This window comes from Squalius cephalus (genome assembly GCF_949319135.1).
Source record: "Squalius cephalus genome assembly, chromosome: 16".
Classification (NCBI taxonomy): Eukaryota; Metazoa; Chordata; class Actinopteri; order Cypriniformes; family Leuciscidae; genus Squalius; species Squalius cephalus.
This window is the reverse complement of record NC_137137.1, coordinates 13,493,579-13,517,581: the sequence shown is the minus strand read 5'-3', so window position 1 is coordinate 13,517,581 and position 24,003 is coordinate 13,493,579. Positions and strand designations below refer to the sequence as shown.

At 37.3% G+C, this 24,003-nt stretch overlaps 2 protein-coding genes across 2 annotated transcripts; both read right to left on the bottom strand.

The window, feature by feature from the left end:
• Positions 1-1,428: 1,428 nt before the first annotated feature.
• slc16a4 (solute carrier family 16 member 4) lies at positions 1,429-17,457 on the bottom strand. Its single transcript, XM_079896146.1, has 11 exons — positions 17,134-17,457; positions 16,433-16,553; positions 15,293-15,400; positions 11,352-11,484; positions 11,113-11,245; positions 10,895-11,038; positions 10,646-10,807; positions 9,842-10,417; positions 5,882-6,093; positions 4,013-4,106; positions 1,429-3,098 (listed from the first exon to the last, which is right to left on the bottom strand). The coding sequence occupies exons 3-11, from the start codon at positions 15,313-15,315 to the stop codon at positions 2,893-2,895; spliced, it is 1,683 nt and encodes a 560-aa protein (XP_079752272.1). The 5' UTR covers positions 15,316-15,400; positions 16,433-16,553; positions 17,134-17,457; the 3' UTR covers positions 1,429-2,892.
• Positions 17,458-18,773: 1,316 nt separating this feature from the next.
• Positions 18,774-21,791, bottom strand: lamtor5 (late endosomal/lysosomal adaptor, MAPK and MTOR activator 5). Its single transcript, XM_079897131.1, has 4 exons — positions 21,644-21,791; positions 21,492-21,553; positions 19,321-19,438; positions 18,774-19,143 (listed from the first exon to the last, which is right to left on the bottom strand). Exons 1-4 carry the CDS (start codon positions 21,676-21,678, stop codon positions 19,083-19,085), a joined length of 276 nt encoding a protein of 91 aa, XP_079753257.1. The 5' UTR covers positions 21,679-21,791; the 3' UTR covers positions 18,774-19,082.
• Between the last annotated feature and the right edge of the window lie 2,212 nt (positions 21,792-24,003).

Sequence of the window (24,003 nt, the reverse complement as noted above, 5' to 3'; positions counted from 1 at the left end):
TAGAAAGTTAATTCTAAACTATTATACATGTACTAATCATTTTAGAGGAGAGTGATCATTGAAATTCTTCAACACAGTATAATGTTGATGCCACAGGTGACCTATCTGCATCCTCTGCTGTTATAACTTAATTTGAACACCGACTATCCCTCTAGCAAGTATATATGCTGAAATATTATTTTTTTCACCGATGTGCTGATCTGAATGGGTTCCAGGTGGACAGATCTGGATCTGCTGAGAGAAACTGTTAGATGGTTTGTTATTGATTATAAGCCTTTGATTAGTTTTTCATGTTTTCTTTTATGCATGCAATTAATGAGATTTTGCTACACCTTTTTATGTGCTTTTTTTGGTGTTTACAGAACATCAGTGTTGCATTGTGGGTATCCATCCATCAGTGATTAAACACGAAATAGTCTCTCATCACGGCTCACATTTCTGTAAGTACAAGTTAATGTTTTTTTTAATCTAAGCATTTTTTTCTCTCTCCATATTTTAGAATTGAGTAGGTTCATAATACTAATGGGTGCTAATGATTTCTTGTAATACAATATTTTACATTTTTTAGATTAGAGTAATGATGCATTAAAATTTGAAATACTGCCTACCATTGTTGTATGTACTACATTGTGTTCTCAATAAAGATATTTTTACACCACTTTGTTTTGTTTTTGATTTTACACATGAAAATGCAATCTTTTTTTTCAAAAAGCTAATAAATAAAATAATTAATGTACTTCAGACAGTTGCATTTTAGATATTATAGTATATTATGATTTGAAGATGAACTGTTTTCTTTTATATTTTCCTCATGGGGAAAAAGGAGAACATCTCTCAGGTATCAACAAATGTTTAATAGAAAACCCAGTTGCTTTGTCAAATTTACTGCGGGCTTTAATTGCAGTCATGTAAATCTTAACAGCTGTGAGCATTGTCAACAAAATAATTATTCAAAACCTTCAGAAACAGTAAAAAACAAAAACACTTTCAGTTAATATCCACAATACCAGCATAATGCTATCATATTTCCACACAATTACAAAATCATTAACAGTACAGAATTACTGAAGTCTGTCATTGACAATAATATTGTTATTGTGTCCCCTTATTCACCCAAAAATGAAAATTCTGTCATCATTTACTCACCCTGATGTTGTTTTAAACCTGTATGAGTTTTTTTTTTGTTCTGTTGAACACAAAGATATTTTGAAAAATTTTGGTTTCTGGTCCGCATTGACTTCCATTGTTTTTTTTTATTTTGTTTTTTTACTATGTAAGTCAATGGGGTCCATCAACTGTTTGGTTAAACATTCTTCAAAATATCTTTGTGTTCAACAGAAGAAAGAAACTCGTACAGGTTTGGAACAACTTGAGGTTGAATAAATGATGACAGAATTTTCATTGTTGGGTGAACTATACCTTTAACTGTCTTTAAGGCTAGTTTTTGAGCTAACAAACAATGTATACAACATTACCAAAACATTTCTAACCCATTTCTCCAAAGAAACTTGCCTTTATTAAACAATTAAGAGTGATAAAGAAATGCTTTCTGCAAAAAAAAAAAAAAATAGTGGCCAGAGTGTGGCATACTGTTCTTATATTTGTGATGTGCTTATTTGTTAAATGGTCACAGTTGTGCGTGTCTTGCTCATTCTTGTTAGGAAATACTGTTTGTATTTACTTGCTGATGAAAGGAAAGAACTAGACATTCCAGAACATGGATTGCCTGTTAATAGATACAACATTCCAGTCGCAGTACATCATTAGTGCCTCTAGAGGGCAAAAGCTCACGCAGAACTTCTTGAGAGAACTGTAACGTGTGAGCAGTAACTAGATTGCATTTCTATAAACAAAGGACATGTTCAAAGGCATAGATTGATAAATTATATTTCTATTGCATCTTTGGCTCTCATTACATGATATTTAGCACAGTCATTGTGTACAAAGGCAAATAGTGGCGAAAAACATGACATAAAATAAAAAATGACAATAAGTATAAAGGATTTGCACTTTCGAGAAACTCTCCACTTAAAGGCTCACCATCTGGGCCTCTTGTACAGGTACATATGAACCCACAAGCCAAATGACCTAATTCTTGCAACACTTGGCTCATTAGCATCAGAAGAATATTCACTTGTTCCAGCAAATCTCTTGGTTGTTGTCAGTAGTGAATGACTGATTTGGCACCAGTGAGAAGAAAAGTCCATGTCTGGAATATTCTGCCCCCAAATGTATTACAGTTGGGGCACTGACGGCACGGCAAAACAAAATCTATGTTGTTTTCAGTCATTGTGCCATTATGTAGTCATTTACACAGCTTCATAGCAACTGATACACATCAACAGACATGAACAGGCATTAAAGGCTCAAAATGGGGACTCACAGAAGAAGCAGCCATCTTAGGCTTATTGCATAGACCCATCACCATCTGACAAAATACCCTTATTTTAGTTCGAGTTTATTTGCCTAAGTGAGTAAAATGTGTCATGTGATACACAAATTTAAAAGCATGTCAGTGGAAGCTTTTGAGTAACTTTCTAGTGAAGGAAGATCCTGATTAATAATGTGCTGGAAAAGAAATGCTTATGTGGTGATGAAGACTCTTCATTTTGTTCTTGTGCTGATTTGATTGTCATTAAAGATCGCGGTGAGGGAAACGTACTATTTGTTTATATATCAAACCAATTCAACAAAATCCATTCTCATTCACCCACTAACAAAATAGTTTGCATTGTAGTGTCCTCAAGCATTCCTTTATTGGTCTCTATATTCAAATGAACATTAATTTGCTTGCCACACTGTGGTCCCGCCAAATGTTCAGGTCAGGTCCTCTTCCGATCAGAACCACATGACATGGTGGAAAGTAAAATGGCTTTGAGTTTATTTCCTTTATTATACAACACCATTCCTCTGAGGCGCCGGGCAGAAACAGCCATTATTCCACATCAATTCTTCACTCATCGTCTCCAGCCGTTTCTTTCGGGCTTGCCAGCGTCTCGCCAGAGGCTCGAGAAAAAGAGAAACTGATGATAACAGGTAACACGCACCTGCCAGGTAGAAGGAGCAGTCGTAGGTCTGTGTGTAGTCGTACAGGAAGCCTTCAGGAAAAACGCAATGCGTTAGACATACATTCAACTGTTGGCAGAAGGAATGTTTTCCTTAAAAAGAAGTCAATGAAGAAAACAAGGAAAAAAGATTTTATTTTTTTACTTTCCCTTGCAAGATACATTTGCGAACAGTCAGTAACCTAACGCTTAAGACGATGGACAGATGGAGAAAACTTTCTTCACTTTCCAGCCCAGAATCTCCCACACCTGTTTTCTGACTGGATACGCTTAAAACGACGGCTTGTTTTCGCCACGCAAGCAAAAGCGGGTCAAGTCCGGAAAGGCCTTGGGTAGGATAATAAAATCAGTTTTGCTTCCCTGGCTGCTCATTATTTTTGGTAGGCGGAGGGATTGTGGAAGGGGGCCCTGACAAGATGGTTCATGTTAGCATAGCTTTAACGAGTTCAGGGCAAGGTCTATACTCGCCTTCCTAAAGAGGCCCCTCTGCAAGACTTGTATTTCCAAGAATTGTCCCTTCGCTTTACAGCTGTTCAACATAAGGAGATTCTGTATTGGGATTTATTACTGAACATTGCTAATAAATAGCAGCAAATAAAACAAATAAATATATGTTCTATAATCATGAAAGTAGCCTAAAGGTATTTGTTCAGCATTATATTATGATGAAAAAGTGCCAAAAGTCATTTCAATCTAACCAGACAGGTCATCCTATTTTTAGATGGGTTAACATGACTCCCATCTGTAACCCACTTAAATTGGAATATGAACCTAAATGACCGCAGTGTCCCTCAAGCCACACACACAGAAGCAGGCTTGTCTTACACATTATAAAGACTGGCCAAGACTTTCCAAAGCTGCAGGTTATTTTTGTGAGACATCAAGACTGCATTTACCTATTGATGCTTGTGTGATCTAGTCATGGAGCTCATTCAAACTCCACATACCTGCAAGAGGAGGACCTGTGAGACAGCCAAGCCCCACAAAGAACATTGAGAACCCCATCGAGTTGTTCAGCTTTTCAGAACCCACCAAGTCCACCTGGAAAACGCAGAGAGGAATATGAATGATATTTATGACATATGACAGATTATGACTTCTCTGACTAGGCCAGAAGAAATGGAGCTTTAGTTAGCAAACTCTTTGATATGAAAAATAGACAAAGATGTGTGTGTGTGTGTGTGATGGATTATTGGACTATATTATCATTATTATACAGTAATTCAGAACTATTTTTTCAGCATCATTACTCCAGTCTTTAGTGTCACATGATCCTTCAGAAATCATTCTAATATGCGGATTTGGTGCTCAAGAGACAGTTGTTCTGCTTAATATTTTTTAATATTTAAATGTGATAATTTTTGTCCAGGACTTTTAATGATTAGAAAGTTCAAAAGGACAGCATTTTTTTAAAATATAATTTTTGTGTTAACAGTATACTCTTTAATGTCACCTTTGACCAGTTTAATGCATATTTGCTGAATAAAAATCTTATGCAGACCCTTAACTTTTGAATGGAAATTTTTTAAGGACTTTGCTGTAATGGAGGAAATTATTTCACTTTTACTCATCAATCATAATAGAACAGCTGATTTGCATATCACATTTGGGCAAGTAATGACGTTGTGTTGACACAAATGGTATTTTCTTTTTTTGGTTTTTGCTTTCTTGAGGGTCAGGGAGTTCACTTTTTCTGTTCAAAGCAATGTTCAACATAACTACTTTTTAAATTCAACAAGCAATACTTATTTAATGTCCATGCACGTTGGCAAAAGACTGTTTTCCCCCAGGGTCTTTTTCTGATTCACTGAGAGTGTTTCCATAGGTTGTAAAAATATTTGAAAGGTAAAACCTAAGATTCCTTCCAGAGGAACGGGTGCACTGCAGTGCTGACTGTCAATCTATCCCTCTCTCCTTACACTGCCCTGCACAGTATTACAGCACAAGAACTCAATGTCTCAATACTTAGAAAGGTACGGAGACCTTTTCATGAGCACATTTAATAAAAGTGAAGGTAGCAGCACTCTAGGATGTCGTCAAACCCCTCCAACCAGTCCAGTCATTTTACATAAATTCTTTTCTCACTTAAAGACAGAAACACCACCAAAACTCTATGTACCTACAGAACAATTTGCACTTACATAATCTTTTCAAAACTGTTCAACTTAAGTTCGAAACCTTACATAATACAAAAAATGAATAAAACAGCAATTTGCTACATTTCTACAGTAATACCATATTGACATTGAAAAATACCATCAAAACAATTAGATGTAGCAGAACACATACACAGGTGTTAGTCTTTCAATTTCATTACTATCTATACAAAATGCCAGTTCAAAATTATTCCGAAGGAGTCCAATTTTGTATAGATGGTAATGAAATCGAAAGACTAACACCTTTGTAGGTGTTCAGCTTCATCTAATTGTTTTGATAGTATTACATTTTTTAGATTCTGAATTTATTTGAATATGGTAGTACTGTAGAAATGTAGAAAATTGCAGTCTTATTCAATTTCGTATAATGTTAACTTAAGTTCAACAGTTTTTAAGAAAAGTATTTAAACATTAACCTGTATGTACATAGAGTTGGAGGTGTTTGTGTCAAGAAATTTGAAAGATGTCATAATTGAATGCATTTTGTTCCAAAGCAATGACAAATGATCCACAGTTTATCCCACATAGACTGCTGTTGTGTACACTGGTGAAGAGTTTTGAAAGTATTGAGAAATGGGTCCTAGCGATTGTCAAAAACTGTAAAGTCCATATCATAACTACTCAGTTTATACAGTTTATACTCAGTCTGCCAGTACTCACCAGCACAGGAAGTAGTAGGGCCATGTACCCCCCACAAAAGATGGCAAAGAAGATAGCGTAGACCATGAGCAAGATGTATGAGGTGGCCAGAGGGGAGAGAAGATTGACCACGCCACACAGGATCAGGTAGGCCTTATGGTAGTGATATTTGTGAACTAGATTCCTGTCTGTCACCCAACCAGATGCAAGTTGGGACACCGTCTCTGTTATACCTGTGAGACAGAAAAGGCGCTGAACTGATGGCCTGAAAATGGACCACATATTGTTGGATTCTTCAAAGGTTTCATGCTTATACAGTACTGAAGTATTATATTAAGCCACTAGCAGATGGCAACACATTAATGAGTGAGCTTCAAAGTTATGCGAAAATGAAAAGATTTTCTCCTTTGAATAAATCTAAATTTGGTCAACCATCACCAGTTTTAAATGCCGATCACTGCAGCTTGGTATCTTATATTATTACCTCACTCTCATGTTGTTCCAAACCTGTTTGACCTCTTTTCAGTATACAAATGAGGGCTGTGACTGTCAAGATGCAAAATGACAAAAAGCACCATAAAGGTGTTATGACAGTGCTCTAAATGACTTGTGTATATACATTTACATTTAGTCATTTAGTGTCAGTTAATTGCTTTTAGCCTCTGGCGGAATCTATTTTTCAGTTCAAAGAGTGACAGAAGAACAGAAGTAATGATAACAGCTCAGTTATTATGTGGCGTCCTGTACAAAGCATTCAGTGCTGGTTTGTATTTGCTGTTCTCTGAGCCGCAGTTGTGATTGCGTGTCCGTGTGCTGCAGAGCTTTATTGAACAGTCTAGGAAAAATCCTGATGCAGCACTATTGCAGATTCATACATACGCAACAGATCCAAAGTGTGACACTCACTGCTGACATGCAGTTTATTGGATGTATAAAAAATGCACATATGCCCAATACATTGGATCATATTTATCCTGTAATTCATTCATAATCTCTTATGTAACGAAATGGAAATGTTTACACAAAAACCAGAGGTGTTGGCATGATCAACCATACTGACCAGGGCTGTTTCCCAAAAGCAAGTTGATCTTAGAACAACTGCCACCAATGGTCTCTAAGATCAACTTAGGCTAAAGATACTTTTAGGAAACACAGCCCAGCTCATGTAGAACTGACGGCTTGAGCTGATGAGTTCATGCACATGTGGGGTCATTTATTGCTGGCCAGACATAAAACAAAACAGCTGCTCAATGTTTGCGTGTCCTCGGTGCGCCACTAAAGGTGATATCCTGGTGTGCCCCGCTTGGACCCAAAGACATTTTGTGCGTTGTTTGTGTGTTTAAATCCCAGCAGGGCCATTGAGTTTCACAGCTGTTCCTGTCATGCTTTGTACAATGAAACTTTAATACAAAACCTCAGAGACAGAAAGTAGCAAACTGCCTTTATATGGAGGAGCCTAGTCCACAAAACTCTATAGTGTATAGCGGGACTTTCACCAGGGTAATCGGGCATGTGACAGGTGTTTGTGTCTTTGTGTACTTCACCCAGTGGACACAAAAGGACTGGACGAATGCAATGTCCCCACTACATCAAAGGCGGACAATAGGCCCTCACTGAGGTACAGAGAGTCCAAATGCATGTCCGATCGCTACTAGCTCATTAAAACACAAAACGTGTTTGGCTCGTCTCCTCGCTCTCTTTTGTCCGCATTGCTGCTTCGGTGGCAAGCCACACAATGTCAGGCACTTCAGAACTGGGCACAGAACTACCAAGCTTCGCGTCAGCTACTTGGGCTGTTGCTTAGCGACTTCCCTCAGCTCGCCGACTGTGTGTGACCTGCCACGAGGAGGTGAGCTTTAGTTCCCTGCACACCCTGCCTGATGTGAAAACTGCAAAGTGCAGGTGGGAGGGGGTGGGGGATATGAGACGTTTGGAATACGCGAGTAGTATATTCACACTGAAAATTCCAAAAAGAAAAAGTGCACTTTAAATACTCAGCACTTAATTAACCGGAAAAACTAAGTGTGAAATGTTGGATACTATATTCTCTCAAGTTCCATAGCGGAGGGGGTGAGGCTATCAGACTCTAATGCTGGATTACAAAATAACCGTATCAAATTCATTCACTAAACGGTAGAGTACTCTGTAAAAAATGTTTTTTTTTCAAAAACAAAGATTATTGGAGTACATTTTACAAGAAAATGCTATTTCAGTGTTTCTACTTCCAAATTTCATGTTGTGTTAATGTGTTTCTTGCCGTTTCTTTGTAATTATTTGTGAAATTTACTAGCGATTTTTTTCTGGAAGCAGTTTTTTTTTGACAGCTTAAATCAGGCAAAACAGAAAATGGCAAAAATGTATTAAATACAGTGGCTTTTAAAAGTATTTGGACACTTAAAATTTTTAAAACAAATGGCATCTGTGAATAAGTGATGCTAAACTTTTCCCGTTGAGCCATTTTTGCAGTGTTTTATTAATTAAAAAATGCTTTGCTTGAAATGTGTGCTTTTTGAAGTATTTAAAATAAATTATATTTGGTTTGATATTTTGTCATATTATTAGAGACATTCATACATTTTAGGTGAGACTCTGAAAAGTGACTTTTTGGCTTACTAAACGATTGCATTTTATTCTTAATTTCTTTTCACAAAATAGTTAATCATTTTATTACTGGTCATTTGGTCAGTTATCATCGGTTATAACATGAAAATAACCAACAGCTTATCACATCGGTCAGAATTTTATTTCAAATTAAAATAGGGCCTGGCACATTAAAAACGACATCAGCCTTCATCAGGGTGTGTACTGCATTAAACATACAGATAATTAATAAGGTGTTGCATGGTTAGAGTACTACATGTCCTGAAAACATGTTGGTGGGCGTGGGGGGTGGGGTAGCATTCGTTACTACTATCTTTTGGTAAAGAAATGTAAAGTGAAAAACGCATGTTTGAGTAAACTCATTTGAGTACATTTTCATTCACTACGGCATTTTTGACAGGGCACTTACAAGCCCTCTGGTTTTAGCCACTGGGCCAAAGTTCATTATTTATGTAAGAGAACTCATTGCATAACACTGCAGATTTTAAACTGCTCACAAATAATTAATGTGAAGTTGGCTGCGTTTGCATCAACCCTTTGAAGCCCATATGGGAGCACATCTTGCTGCAAAGCACAATGGCCTTAGTGCATCTCTCAGGTACGGCTTTATGGCTTTCCAGAAACACAGCACTAATGAAGCCAGAAAGAAAATCTGTTTTCTGGCACCGCTAATGACACGCGGTCCACTAGCACTGACATTACAGGGTCTTTTGTCTTTCAATTTTCCACAGCACAGCTCAGCAGTGCTTACGTCCTATTGATTTCTTCTACTGTAACACATTATTAGTGTACAATTGAACTGTTGCAGCCAGAGAACAGCAATAACAAACATGCTGACTAGAGGACTTTTTTATGCAATAGGTAACTTTGAAAGTTAGGTAACTTAGAAAGGGAGTTAGAAAGGTAACTTAGAAAGAGAACAGGTACTATATATTTGCTATAGTTGGACCCAAATTGTGGAATAGCCTTCTGTTATCTATTAGGCTAATCGCTACAGAATCTCTGTTTAAAACAAAACTTGTGACACTGTCACACGTGACACGTTTTAACCACTCTATATATTAAATAAAACCTACCATTTACAGAAGGCTTATAATATGTGAGTCTTTCTGATGTTGTTTTCTGTATTTAATTTTAATAATTCTTGTACAGCACAATGGTTAGCGACAGGTTTTTTATTGTGCTATATAAATAAACTAAAACTAAATTTTGTAATTAGAATCTTCATGTAACCTTTGTCCCCAAACCTTTATCTATATTTTCCCCTGCTAATGCAAAATTAATTCTGTAAAAAGAACTTTATGCTTAAAATAGATGACAGTGGGAAAACAAAACTCTAGTGTTACATACTGTAGGTTGGTCAAAGGTAATTTGACTCACCAGCGACAGAGATGATGAAGGAAGCATCCATGGGGTCGATGCCCAGGTTCCGGGCCCTTGCAGACAAATGGAAGTAAGGGATAAAATAAGCCAGCTGACTGAAGACTAGCGACCAGGTGTAGATGCAAAAGAAAGGGTTCTTCAACAGCGAGAAGTCCAGCACTTTTGGGGGGGTTTCAGGAAGAGTTTCTGTTTTGCTGTTCTCAAGTAACGCATCCACAGGAGAAACCCCATTCATCTCAGGGGACGTTTTAACTTGGCTGCCATCCGTTCCGTTCACACCATTCTGGATGGATTTTTTGAGTTCCGGATGTGGAAGAGTGTTCTGCTCATGAGCTGGGTTCTCTATTATAAGTGTGTCCCTGTGATTGGTGGATGAGCTGTCCATTTTGGAAGTGCCATTGGACACAGGCGTGTTGCCATTCATATTGTTCTTAAGAGGATCTTTCTCTGACCCAGCCTGATGAGGGGTGGAGTTTGACATGGGTGAAGCTGGAGGTCTAACGTTAATGGGCCGCAAAAGCATCCCAGAAGCCACAAGGTTCAGCATCAAACCTCCCAAAATCAACAGAGCTCCTAAAGACAGAACAAAAAACAGTCAGTGTAAATAATAAGATTTATTTATTTATTGAAAGGAATTGACACTTTTATTAAGCAAGGATTTGTTCAATTACTCCAAAATTACAGTAAAGACATTTATACAAGATGTCTAATTCAAATAAATGCAGTTCTTCAAACTTTCTGTCTCCTCAAAGAATCCTGAAAAAAACAATTTTTATAATAATGCAGCCGAAAGCCAACTACCCTGCCAAGCATACTGATCCAAAAGCAGCTGAGTGAAAGGAGCGAGGGCAAAGGTCAGTCCCATGCCAGAGCGTCCAATAGAATACGCAGTTGCCAGTCTCTTTCGGAAATAGGTCACTGTTACAACAGATGTGGCCTGATAAAGAAGAGCAAACCCGAGACCTGGAAAAATCAAAGTTTTGTAGATGACTTATTGCATGATAACAACCCTCCAATATTTAACTTTGATTTATAAAACAAAATACTCACCAACAACTAACCCCATGCTAATGTAAAGGTAGATCACACTGGTGGCAAATATGCTGGAGAGAAAGCCGGCGCTGACTAAAAGCGCCCCCACTATGGAGGTAATCCTGTTCCCCAGCTTGGCACAGGCCACCGAGGCCAACGGACCTAACGGGTCACAAACAAAGTTCATGACTTGTCATATTGACCCTTTGGTTCAAAGGTTGCTATGGTGACCGTACCTCCAGAGAGCCTGAGGCTGGACATTATGGATCCAATCCAGCTGATGCTCTCGGACGAGCCTCCAAACTCATCCTGCAGTGCCACAAAGAAGATACCAAAGCTCTTCAATGTACCCATCACCAACACGTTCACCTGAAAAGACACCAGAAGATTTTAGCTCAATACAAAAAAACCTCCAGTTCTATCATAACAAAGATGCTCTAAATGAAAGTATATAAAAGTGTCATTTATGACATACCAGAAAACAATGCAGAACCACCATCCAACCCCAACCGCCATCTGGTGGGTCCACATACACAACCTCATTCTTTTCATTCTTCATGGCCTTGGCTTTTTCTTCATTGCAGGAGGTTTTGGCAGCCTTGCCATCACTGGAACATTATCACATCCACTTAATACATTTTATACACTTACCCCCGGTCTCACAGACAAGGCTTAAGCCTAGTCCAGACTAAAATGCATGTTTGAGCTGTTTTACCTGAAAGCAGCTTGCACTGAGATATCTTAAGATATGTCAGTGCCATTGTTTTGTCTCAAGATGCACATCAGTAATGTTTTGTTCCAAAGCATATTTATAATAGCTACTTAAATGCCCTAATTGAACTAAGGTTTAATCCTGGCTTAATCTAAACCATGTCTGTGAAACCAGGCAGTAATACAATACATCCACTAGTAAGAGATAGAGTTTCATCAGTATCATGAGACCATGTAGACTGTGTCAGTCCAAATCCAATTATATGTGAATCTGATTGGAATGTGATCTAAAGCCTCGTTCAGACTTACCCTGGTAATCCAGAGTTCTCGCAAGAGCACAAGTTGAATTTGCCAAGCGAGTGTCGAGTAATGATGCTCATTAAATATGCCCCTCGATCTGAGCTGCACCAATCACATTGGGTTATCTGATATAGGCGGGCCAGAGGCGAGCTAAACAGATGACGACAGCGCTGTGACGTCGAAGTCATTAGTAAATATTGCAAGATGGCTATGGATGAACACCAGTTGTTTGAAACGGCTTTGGCAGCTACAATGAACGAGTTAGACTTGGCTTTTTATCTAAAACAGGAACAGAAGACGCCGCTCGAATCGTTCCTTTGCAAGAAGGACGTTTTTGCTGTTTTGCCGACCGGATACGGTAAGAGTATAATCTACCAGTTAGCTCCGCTGGTAGCTAAGCGTATGGGGTTTATTGTTGTGATTGGTTGTAGTGTTATCCAATTGCGTGCAGTGAGATTTTCAAATGCAGGCTTGGTGCCGCCCCTCAAGCTGGCCGATTTTCATTAGTCGACGCCAGACCATTAATCTTTTAGATTTAGGTCTGGATTTCCAGGCTAGTTCAGACTGTCAGTCCAAATCTGATTTTTGTGCATATCCAACTGGAATCCGGTCATATTTAGCAAATGTGAACGTGGTATAAAAAACATGTACTAATCCATTTTTGAGCAACATTCTTGTGGTTAGAAATCCTATACAAAATGCGTTTCAGTCTGAGCGCTCTAATCAGATTTCACGTAGTTAGTTTATGTCACTTTCTTTCCATTTAAAATGTAAACATGTCAGACACTGTTATAGTAAATGTGCTGAAAGTCGCTGCAGAAACAAGGTTGTGTTGTTGCAAAGTGCCGGTCGAGCAGAAAATTACAATATAATGGAGACAAGTTCAATTTTGTTTTCAATTCAACAGCAACGTGGAAGGGTTCACAAAAAGATGTTGTCTTACAACATGACAATATGTGGCCACCGCGCTGGACTACTACGTCTTCTGAGGCAGCGGCAGAAACATGGGTGGCTGCTGGTATGTGCGGCTTTATTCCATGCTGTTGTCTCCGCCGGTCTCAAAACATGTCTTCATTTAAAGGCTATTGTAATTTTCTGCTCGACTTGCACTTTTTAACAACACAGCAACCTTTAGCATGTTTCCTATAACAACGTCTGGCATGTTCTCCGTGACTCGAGAAAGCTACGTAAACCACGCAAAATCCGATTAGAGCGATCAGACTGAAATAGACTTCTGGAAATGCGATTTGAATAGGATTGTGGCTCAAAACGAATTTCATGTGATTTCTCGCGTTTACACTTGCTAAAGGTGATCGGATTCCAAACGGACATAAAGATCAGATTTGGACTGACAGTCTGAACGAGGCTTAATATTGTAGGCTAAGGCTACTGTTAATTTTCTGAAAGGGCTTCCGTGAACACATTAGGTAATTTACATCAACAGGTTCAATGAAAACAAAGACAAATGTACCAAAAATTAATCATTTTTGATTTTTCCAATAATTTCTCTTCTATCTCTTTTGAACTGGACCCAAAAACAGTAAATAATGTGGTGTGATTTTAGGCTATTTAAATATTTTCTGTTCCAGGGTGTAGTAGATTATGATGACATCAGTAGTACCATGCTCTCTTTAGAGTGGTTTAAATTTGAGTAAACATGAGGATGCCACTGGTTTAATCTGGTGATCAGTATGAGGTGAGGTGTTTTGGATCCAGGCCTGAGACCTCTTTATTTACGGCTGATACAGCTGAATACAATGTGTGTCTAGTACAGTGTTCGAAATGACACAGAGAGACTGAGCGAAAGAACGGTCAAAGGGTAACGGGTTCGTTCAAACAAACACCTGGCATAAAGTTAACCAAACTGCGAGTCCCTGTGTGGATGTGGTGGATCCTTTGAAATATTTCACAGAGATAAATGTTTGCTCAACTATAAATACAGAACAATCAAAGTCAGCACCACAGGTGGTTCCAGCTGAAGCAGGAACATGATGAAATTTGCTGATTTTAAAATGTATGTGTGCATATTTACCATACACACAACATCTGTATAGAATTATATATGTTTTATCTTAAAGGTATAGTTCAATCTCCAAGCTCCAAAAAGCACAAAATGGGTTTTGTTCCCATAGTGTGTGGAGTGCCGCAATGTGACCAAGACAGCACACCACACACTAACAGATTCCATTCACAAACAAAAAACCAGAGTCCCGACTGTGGACATGGAAAAATCTCACAAAATCTCTTGCGGTCATTAACACACATCACACCACAGGGAAATCTGATAAAAAATAATCTGTAGAACCATCAAGATAATCTGAACTTTACCAAGGATTTTCAGAAGAGGAGAATTGAGCCCAAAATCGGCCTGATTATCTTGAAGTGTGTATGCTGTTAAGTGTGTATACCTTTTAAAGACAAAAACAGTTCTGGAAATTCAGTGTTTCATTGATGAAAACACAACTGTGTCAAGAAAATATGTGGTTTGTCTCGTTCAAGTAGTTGGCTGTTCCTTCAAGAGAAGATAGACGTGTGATGTGGAGAGGCCAAAGCATGCAGAAACTGCTTAGAGGATTACAGAGCAATGAATTGGGCCAGTGTGTTGTAAGTGAAAACATTTCCTTCCATGTGCTTACCACGGGCCACCCCGGAGTGTGTCTCCATGTGTGTGTGCTTGCATGCATATATGCAAGATCACAAGTGTAAATGCCTCGGTTCAAGGGAAAGTGCAGGAAGTTATATTGGTTAGGTACTGCAGCAGACTACGATCCACCCTGTTCCTCACTCCGACACTTTCATTCAAAAGCCTCTTAAAAATCCACAAATTGCATTTTTGGTAATTGCCCTAGGCAGCAATTGAGTGGGCAACATTAGTGAAAAATGCATATAGACAAAAAGGGCCGTCCATTAGGCATTCTCAAGTCTTAAAGGAATAGTTGACCCAAATTCTGTATTCATTTACTCTTCTCAAACCAGTTTCAAACCTGTAAAAGTTCTTTCTCGGCTGAACACAAAAGAAGATATTTTGAGGAATGCCGGTAACCAGACAGTTGATGGACCCCATTGACTTCCATAGTAGGAAAAAATATATATTGGGGTCCATCAACTGTTTGGCTACTGATATTCTTTAAAATATCTTCTTTTGTGTTCAGCAGTAGAAAGAAATTCATACAGGTTTTAAACTACTTGAGGGAGAGTAAATGATGACAGAATTTTCATTTTGAAGTGAACTAAGAGCAGAAACTAAACAAAACATTTGAACATCCTAAACATATTCAATTTTAGAGTCACTAACATGGAAAAGGAGAGTTGTGGATTATGACAATAATATAAAATTCACAAAATCGATCAATAATGTTAGAGCCATGCTGATTAAATAAAAGGACAATGGAATTGCAGACTCACCAGTGTTGCTCTTTTGGCAGCATAGTTGTAGCACTTGAAAATGAAGGGCCTTATTTATGTGTCATCTTCTGCATGAAGCTCAACTAGTAGATCCCGTATTTGACAAACCTGTTACACAAAATCTGTTATAACTTGCTGTGTTTTGGATCTTCCCCACACAAGAATCTTTAATCATTGGGTGTTCAAGGTGTGCACATACTTAAAATAATATTTTTTTCACAATTTCCATGCGTGCTGTGAGACGCATGACACAGTTAATCCTACATTCATTGTTAGAAATGTCTGACTTGGGAATCACAAGCATTCATAACTGCGGTGACTTCTGAGGTGAAAAGTAGCCTACTGCTTTTGTCCGCAAAAAACGCCAAAAGCCGTTTTTTTTTTTTTTTTTTACAAAATTGTAGGTTGTTGGCATACCTGTGAGGAACTTTACACCCCTGTGATTGTGCAGCAGTTTTTCTTGTATTGGATTTTTGCAGGGGGTTGGTCCTTTTTAATTAGTTATATCACCTTAATTCAAGTGAGAATTGCATTTAAATCAATAAATCTCACTCATTTGATGAATCTGCAAATGTTATCTTGTCATTGTGACATTACAGCTAGGCGAATGAAATCCTTTGACCTCTCCATTGATTTTCTGTATGTTTTCTAAACACATATTCACAGAAGTACATTTCCACACATTGGCTCCCAGTGTCTTCACATCAAACATTTAGAATCTACAAAACATACACAACTTAGCCTATAACAATGTAAAACATAATAGTAGGTTTGGTAAGATTGAGTAAGATTAACAGAGCATATTCTAACTTTGGATATATATTATGATACAACATCTCTCTTCGAGTCTACTTTATTAATGCACTGCCATTGCCATAAATGAAAGCTGGCCACGTGACTCCTAACTTTTATTTAAACAAATGTTTTGCACCCTTCAGAGATGCACATTGGGAACGCACTGTTCAGGACATCCCACATGTCTACAACGTGATCATCCTCAAACATCAACAACTACATCGACGACAACTAAGTGAGGTTGTATAGTTAAACGTCTGAAAAAGCTTAGTTTATAATCCTATACCATGGCACAAAACATTGTGGAAAATCACGAGGGTATTGCATGTATGCACTGCCACTTACCCCAAACGCCCAAGCTGATGCTGTCGCGCGCTGTCCGCAGCCGCATAGCGCTCGTGTGTGGTTCGCGCGAGCCCAGCGGCGTTCATGTGAGTGCGCGCTACTGGAGTGCAGTACTTTACACCTATCGATAACAGTCGATGAAAAAACAATGTCATTAATCCTCCGGCATTGTACTAACAATGATTCATGTTCTGATAAAACATGTCGGGTTTCACTTTACTGTAGCCTAAGTGAAGTAGGCTAGCCTAACACTAAAAAAAAGTTAATCCCAAAATAGGTTACCTGCCGTTCTACACTCATTATGTTGCCTACCAAATTTTTCAAATAAATTAAATAATGAACAAAACCGCGAAAACACATCACATTTGCTAGATTACAATGATTCAACTATTCATTTTAAAGGTAAACAAATTCGAAAAGTAAATAAAATGATACCTTTTTTTCAAGTAAAGCATCAAATAGGCTAGCCTACTTTATTTTATGACTTACTAACACAGAAATCCATCAAAATAAAAATAAAAAAACATTCGCTATTAAAATGACTCGTGAGAGAGACACTTAAAAAGAGAAACTGTAGAAAAACTTGTTATAGGCTATTTAACTTATGACGTGACCTGCAACCGAACAATTTATTCTGTGAATTGTCAAGGACCATTTTATAAATGGAAACATATGGTTGGCGACAAAAAATAAGGACTTACCATATTTCCCGAAACGATATCAGTCAGTTTATTCCAGATTTCACTTGTTAAGACTTAATTTGTGTAGACGTTTCCTAATGCGCGCATCAGCAGTTGCGCTGCGGGCAACATCCGTGGATTTCCCGGTTACAGCTCCTCCTATGTGCTGGTATATCTTCTCAGAATCATCCCTGAACATGGCTGGACCCCCTGTGCTGGATTTCTCTTACTTTCGGAAAGTTTGCCCCTATAGTCTCTGAGTATCTCTAGGGTCACATCTGACCCCTTGGACCGGCACAGATCGGATGCAATGCGCTCAGGCTGTGCAGAGCCAAATACTGCCCCAGTGCATTTAATGACCATGTGACCGGAACCTAGTAGCCAAGCATTGAAGTGGAACTCATTTCAGAGGCTTTCCTGAACTGTGCCTATTTGAAAGAGGTCACTACACTGTGACAGCTTCAGGGGCAAATTATGAATGCATAGGTATCACCAAAAACCCTAAATGCAGTAATGTGAGATGCTCAGGCCCTTAAAAGGTTGGTTGAAGGCAGGTTAATATTTGAGGCTGTTAGAACACAGGTAAATAGACAGTAATGAATGACAGACTGTCTGCAGCAGGTAAACATCGCCATGTGTCAAGTGTCCTCCTTTAGTCAGGTCTCATTATGGCACAATGGGACAAACCTTCCATAAATACACCTGTATTCTGAAATGTTATAACCATACAAATGTACTTAGAGAATATTTATCTGCTAACTTAAGCACACACAAACCTTCTGCAATGTTTAGTTTATCCCGAAATTGTCAAACTATTTGGAGCTGCAATTCAGATAATATAATGTCATTTTAGTTGTATATGGCATTATACGAAAAGATCCAGTGCATTTCTTTCAACTGTGATTTTCTCTTAATAGTCATGAAATTATGTTATGTTTACCCACACATGCTAAGATGATGATTACATTGTGTTCTGTTGTCAGGGCTGTTTTTGTGTTCTGAAAGTTAGACATTCAGAACATCTACTAAACATTACAAATAATACATTACAGATACAGTACGTCAAAGAATGTACGGTAAACATCTGGTCCACTCCTTGGGTCCTAAACCGTTACCTCCTAACACTGCTTTCTTTATATACCTATTGCATATCATCATATTAACTGCAAACTTGGCAAATAAAAGTCTGGTTCACCAGTCATCACATGTGTTCAGAAGGAACGCTTCATGACAGGCCAGAGTGACTGATAAAAAATTCAGCAATCTTCAGATACCTCATTTTTCCCCTCACATGTTTTACTGGAGAGTGAGCATGACAAAAATAAAACTAATGAATTCTCTGCATTCTCCATATGCATAAACCAGTAAAATCCAAGCAAACATACAGAAAAGAAAAAAGGGATAGGGATAATGTATTTCTGTTATTCCTAAAAAAACTCTTTTCAAAAGGTTTTCTCAGCTTACATGTCTCTGTTTAAGAAATAATTACTTATTGATCATTACAGATTAAAAAACACCTCACCTGTCTTAACTTTTATAATATAAACAGCAGCTCAGAATGAAAACACTTTTGCTCTGATTTGATTATGTGTTACAACTACTGTCCCCTTCTGACACACTATGGTACTTCAACTATTGTGTGCAATTAGACACAGTCAGAATAAGTTTCCTTAAATAACACAATTTATTAACTGGAAACAATATTGTTTGAGCAAAAAAGCAGTAAACACATTTGAACTGTGGTTTATGGTTATAAGAAAATTCAAATATTGGAAAAGAAATTAGTGATTAACCACGGACAACAAACATCGGATGGTTTTTGATGTGAAGGAAGACTTGATCTCAGCCAATCATTAAGCTTCTATGTTGCTGACAACAGGCCTAGACCTTTAAAGATTTTCAAACTCAAAGTAATGGTGTTTAAAAACACTGCACACATTCAATATCTGACAATTCCATACAAACAGAATTCATGATGCCATCTTATGCACGGCCAGTGTAATTGTTCCATGTGTTCTCACCAAAATGTTCCTGCAATAACAGAATTACAAACATTCCCCAATTAATACTTTAAAAGCAGCTGCAATATGTATTATAAGTCTCTTTATAATAAATTTAGGATGAGGATACTAAGCCTTTAAGATCTGGAGTTTGTTTTGTTGTTCTTTGTTCTCTATCGAAATGAAGCTTAATCAAGAAGCGTCTTACCCACAGTCAGACTCCAGGCACACAGTAGGGAAGTCAGTGGGGTCTTTGGTTAGAGAAGCAGCTTGCTTGGCCAGTACAGACACGATTCCTCCATGTTCATCAGAGAGCGAGCCACGGCCTAGAGATTAAAACATTAAAGAAGCTTACAGTTACAGTACATAAGTCGTTCTCATATTATGGTGAGTAATGGAAAAGATTTCAAACATTCAAGAAAACCCATATAAAAGCACAAGTCAATAACCCTATATTTTATTAAACAATATGTTTAATGGTTTAACTCTATTTTGCTCCTGTGTGCAGAAGATTATATTTTCAGTGCAGATTTAGGATTTATGGAGAGGACCAGAAAATGATGCGTTTATTTTATCGGGCAGTTATAGAGAGCATAATTAGATATGGCATTATGGTATGGTTTGGTAACCGTACGGCTCAAGCAAAGTCTAAGCTTGCTCGCCTGGTAAAAATAGCGATGAAGACCATAGGGAAAAAGGAACACCAGTCTTGTTTTGAGTCATTGTAAAAACAGTCAGTAGGGAAGCACATCGAATTTTAGCCGAGGCATATTGCACATAGAGTATGAATTGTTGCCCTCTGGAAGACAATAATAAACAACAACAAAAAAATTGTTACATTTATATAGCGCTTTTCTCTGCACTCAAAGCGATTTACATGGAAGGGGGAATCTCCTCAACCACCACCAATGTCACCATCCTCCTGGATGATACGACAGCAGCCATAGTGCTTTTATTATTATTAATTGTTATTATGTATTGTTGCATTTATTGTTTATGGACCCAATTTATTGTCAATGTAAACACACCTTGAGTCCAAGACAAATTTCCCCTGAGGGATAATAAAGTGTATTTCAGTTTCAATTATATTGTTTTGCACGTTAAAAAAAAAACTGTGATAAAGGAATATTTAAGGAATTTGTCACTGGTCTTATTAATTGCGTAATTGCGACTACAGCGAAACAGCGTCATTTTCATCTCACAATTGTAAGGAAAAAAAAAGTCAGAATTGTGAGTTTTAAAATTGGTTTGCAAGAAAAAAGTCAGAACTGTGAGTTTAGAGTATACCAGTCAAAAGTTTTGAAACATTAACATTTTTTTTAGGTTTTTGAAGCAAGTCTCTTATGCTCATCAATGCTGCATTTATTTAATCAAAAATACAGTTAAAACAGTAATACAATTAGGCTACAATTTAAATTAATTGTTTTCTATTTTAATACATTTAAAAAAAAAAAAAAGTAACTTATTCCTGTAATGGCAAAGCTGAATTTTCAGCATCATTACTCATTCAGTGTCATATGATCCTTCAAAAATCATTCTAAGATTTAATGATCAAGAAACATTTCTTATTATTAATGTTGTAAACAGTTTTTGCTGCTTAACATTTTTGTGGAAACAGTGAAACTATTCAAACATTTGTGGGTAAGATTTTAAAAAGATAGCATAATTAATAGTTTTATGAAAAGAAAAAAAGTCAGAATTGTGAGACAAAAATTCACAATTACCTTTTTTATTTGTTTATTCTATGGCGGAAATAAGCTTCCATATTTTATTACCCTTCATTTATTAGTGAAAAAAAAAAATGTAATAATGTGAAGCAGCGTTATTTTACTATTATAGTTTTTATTAATATTTTGAATTAGCTTTCATTTTTATAAATTATTTTTTTGGTTACTAACATTTTGTAGTTTTATATTTTGTCATTTTTATTAGTTTTTTTTTATATTACAATTTAGAATTAGAGTTCAGTTAGAGTTTTTAGTACTTCAATTTAAATTTAATTAAGTTTTCCTAAGCAACATTTCTAATTTTCATTCAGTTTCATTTTTAATACTTTATTTAGGCTATTATTTCAATTAACTCTTAGGTTTTTAATCATTTTAGTTTTAGTTAATGACAACTCTGATGTAAAGTTGTCCATTTTAAATAGTAGGCTAATAATGTCGCCAATTTTATGAAAGTAAACTGAACAACATTCACAACTTTAGTAATTTTCTACTGGCCCAACTACACGTTCACTTGTACACTTATTAACCTAAAATTATTGTTGTTGAGGTTGCTGAAAAAATAAATAAATAAATGAATGGACAAGTAAACTACGCAAATACAGTCGTTACTGTCATCAAGACCCAGTGGATGAACGAGACAAACGATACTTACATCCTAGATTATGGCCTTGAGCGTCTGTGCACAAAACCCCAACAATGGCAGGATTTTTCATCCTAGTGCAAGAAAACACAGATTGGTAAAGCAACACACAAAATAAGTAGGCTATATATGATTGGTAAAGAACGATCATTTTTTTAACGTACGTATCATCAAGATGCTGTTCCAGTGCACCCTCCATAATAGCGGCTTAAATAACGATGTTAAATTAACAGTAAGAGTAAATATTGTGGAGAGAGGTGAAGCGGCAGTTATTATTTGGGCTACTTCCGGGATGTCAGCTGACATCCGAACATGCGACTCAAACACTACGGCGTCCTCCAAGGAAAAAACACAAGTGAATACGATCTAGCGCCATCTAGCTCAAGACAGTAAAAAAGAAAATATTGTAAGCAGCGAAACACTCTCCATGTAGTTGTAATGTAATATGTGTTTTGGGTTAAATGTAAGTTATATGATACAGTTTAACAGACTTATGACAGGAGAACTGAACAATTTTCTGCGCAGTCAGACTTGCTGAAAGCTGTTGTTTTGCTGGACCAAAATCACCAAAATGGTTTAAGACCAGCTTGGACCACTTTAAAAACAAGCTACGATGTACCAAAACGCAGCAACCAGCTTTAGATGGATGTTCCTGCAGGACTATAGCAGGTGGTCACATATGATTCAGTGTCAAGGTCAACATCTTTTCTTTTTTCTTTTTTTCCTCTACTTCCTTTTTTATCAATAATACATTCTTAAAGAATTCTTAAAAAATTCTTTAAAGGGCAAATACATCCGGTTAACATTTAGCTGTCATTGTCAATGAGAAATCCCAGGGGAATGTGTGAATGTTCACTGTTGATATCTCTAGAAGACCCCATGCTCTGACCAAAAGCAGAATAAAAGACCAGTCCAGCTCCTTACCATCAATTCTGTTTGAGGAGTTCTTTATCAGAAACTGGTGCTGTCTTCTCTATTTTGAACTTATGATACTGAGGCACTCTGTCTTTTGTGTTTCGTGAGCCACTTTTGACGAAGACAGTTTTACTCTGTCCATTATATAATACATAAAATATATGTTTGTATGTATATCATATATCTAGACTGTGTATACTGTATACTTCAAAAATACAGCCTACCATTTTGTATTTGTGCACATTGTGAAGTATAAATCAGCTTATAGAGCTCAATATACATGCAAATGAAATGAAGCAGAGCAGAGCAACAATCCCTAGAGGCCAGAACTGATTCAGGTTTCCAGAATGTATGCAGCCTTATGGGTATCACATTTTTTAGGTCAATTTAATTTATTTCCCCTTCATTTCTCTCTCGATAGATTAATTAATAATATAGCCTACTAAGATCCTAACTGCCAAGATATTTTAACTGCTTTTACAAACTGCTACTATATCGAATAAATGAAGTATTCATTATACTGTGTGTTTATGCTCTTATTGTGCCAAAATGACAAGATATTAGTGTGTGCTGATAATTTAGTTTAATTAGTGTGAGAATTATTAGGTAAATATCTTTATATATAATACATTATATAATTATTATATAAATTATAATGGCCATTATCTGATTAATATAATATAATATAATATAATATAATATAATATAATATAATATAATATAGCTCAACTCTATTTGGTTCAATGCTCACATTGCATTATGAAGTTACGTTTAACAGCGACCAAGCTCTTTTAGCCAACATAAGTTCTTCCCTGCTGGCAACGCTTGATGATTTCTGCCCAGTCCTGTGCAGTTAGAGCCAAGCTGGCCTGCTGACGGGGCAAAAAGTTGCAATGTAATTGCGTGGCCTGGCCGTCAGTGGCATCCATCACTTTCACTGCAGCCAAGAAATGCACTGCTGACTAACCAATGGCATTTTCATGCTCTCGCTAAACGTAAATCAAATCCCAACTGTACTGACATTTTCCAATCGGCTATCCTTCACTCCAATTGCTGTCAAGTTGGATATTTTATTTAGCTATAATTTCAAGTAAGCTCATTGATTCTGAATAATTGCATTCCATCACGTATCTCCAACCCAGGGGCTTTGATCATCAGCAGTTCATAAAGGCCATATCCACATTTCCATATGCATCTGACTCTGATGAAAAGAGAGTGCCTGACTTCATAAAGTGCAAGGCCACATAAGTCATGAATGTATTTCTTTAAATGTATTGTTAGCTGCACTATCAGAATATTTAACCATGCATGCAAGTGGCTGTTATGAATGGCAGGCGTTCTAATTCTGTGTAAAACTACAGAGCTTTGCATGAAGTTCTGCGGGCGATGATTCAGTGTAGGCCTTCCGATGACCTCACAGCAGCAAAAGCTGAAGTCCAGACCAGATTAAACTTGACACCAGGGTTTGAAGAGTCGTTATTTTTAAAGAGTCCCGTCGTGAGAAATGTACTGTTTGTAGTGAGTAGGGCACATGTGTCCGCGATGAGATGCAATTACTCTTGTTACTGCTGGGTCAGAGAAGTTTTCAGGCTTGAGAGGACATGATGTC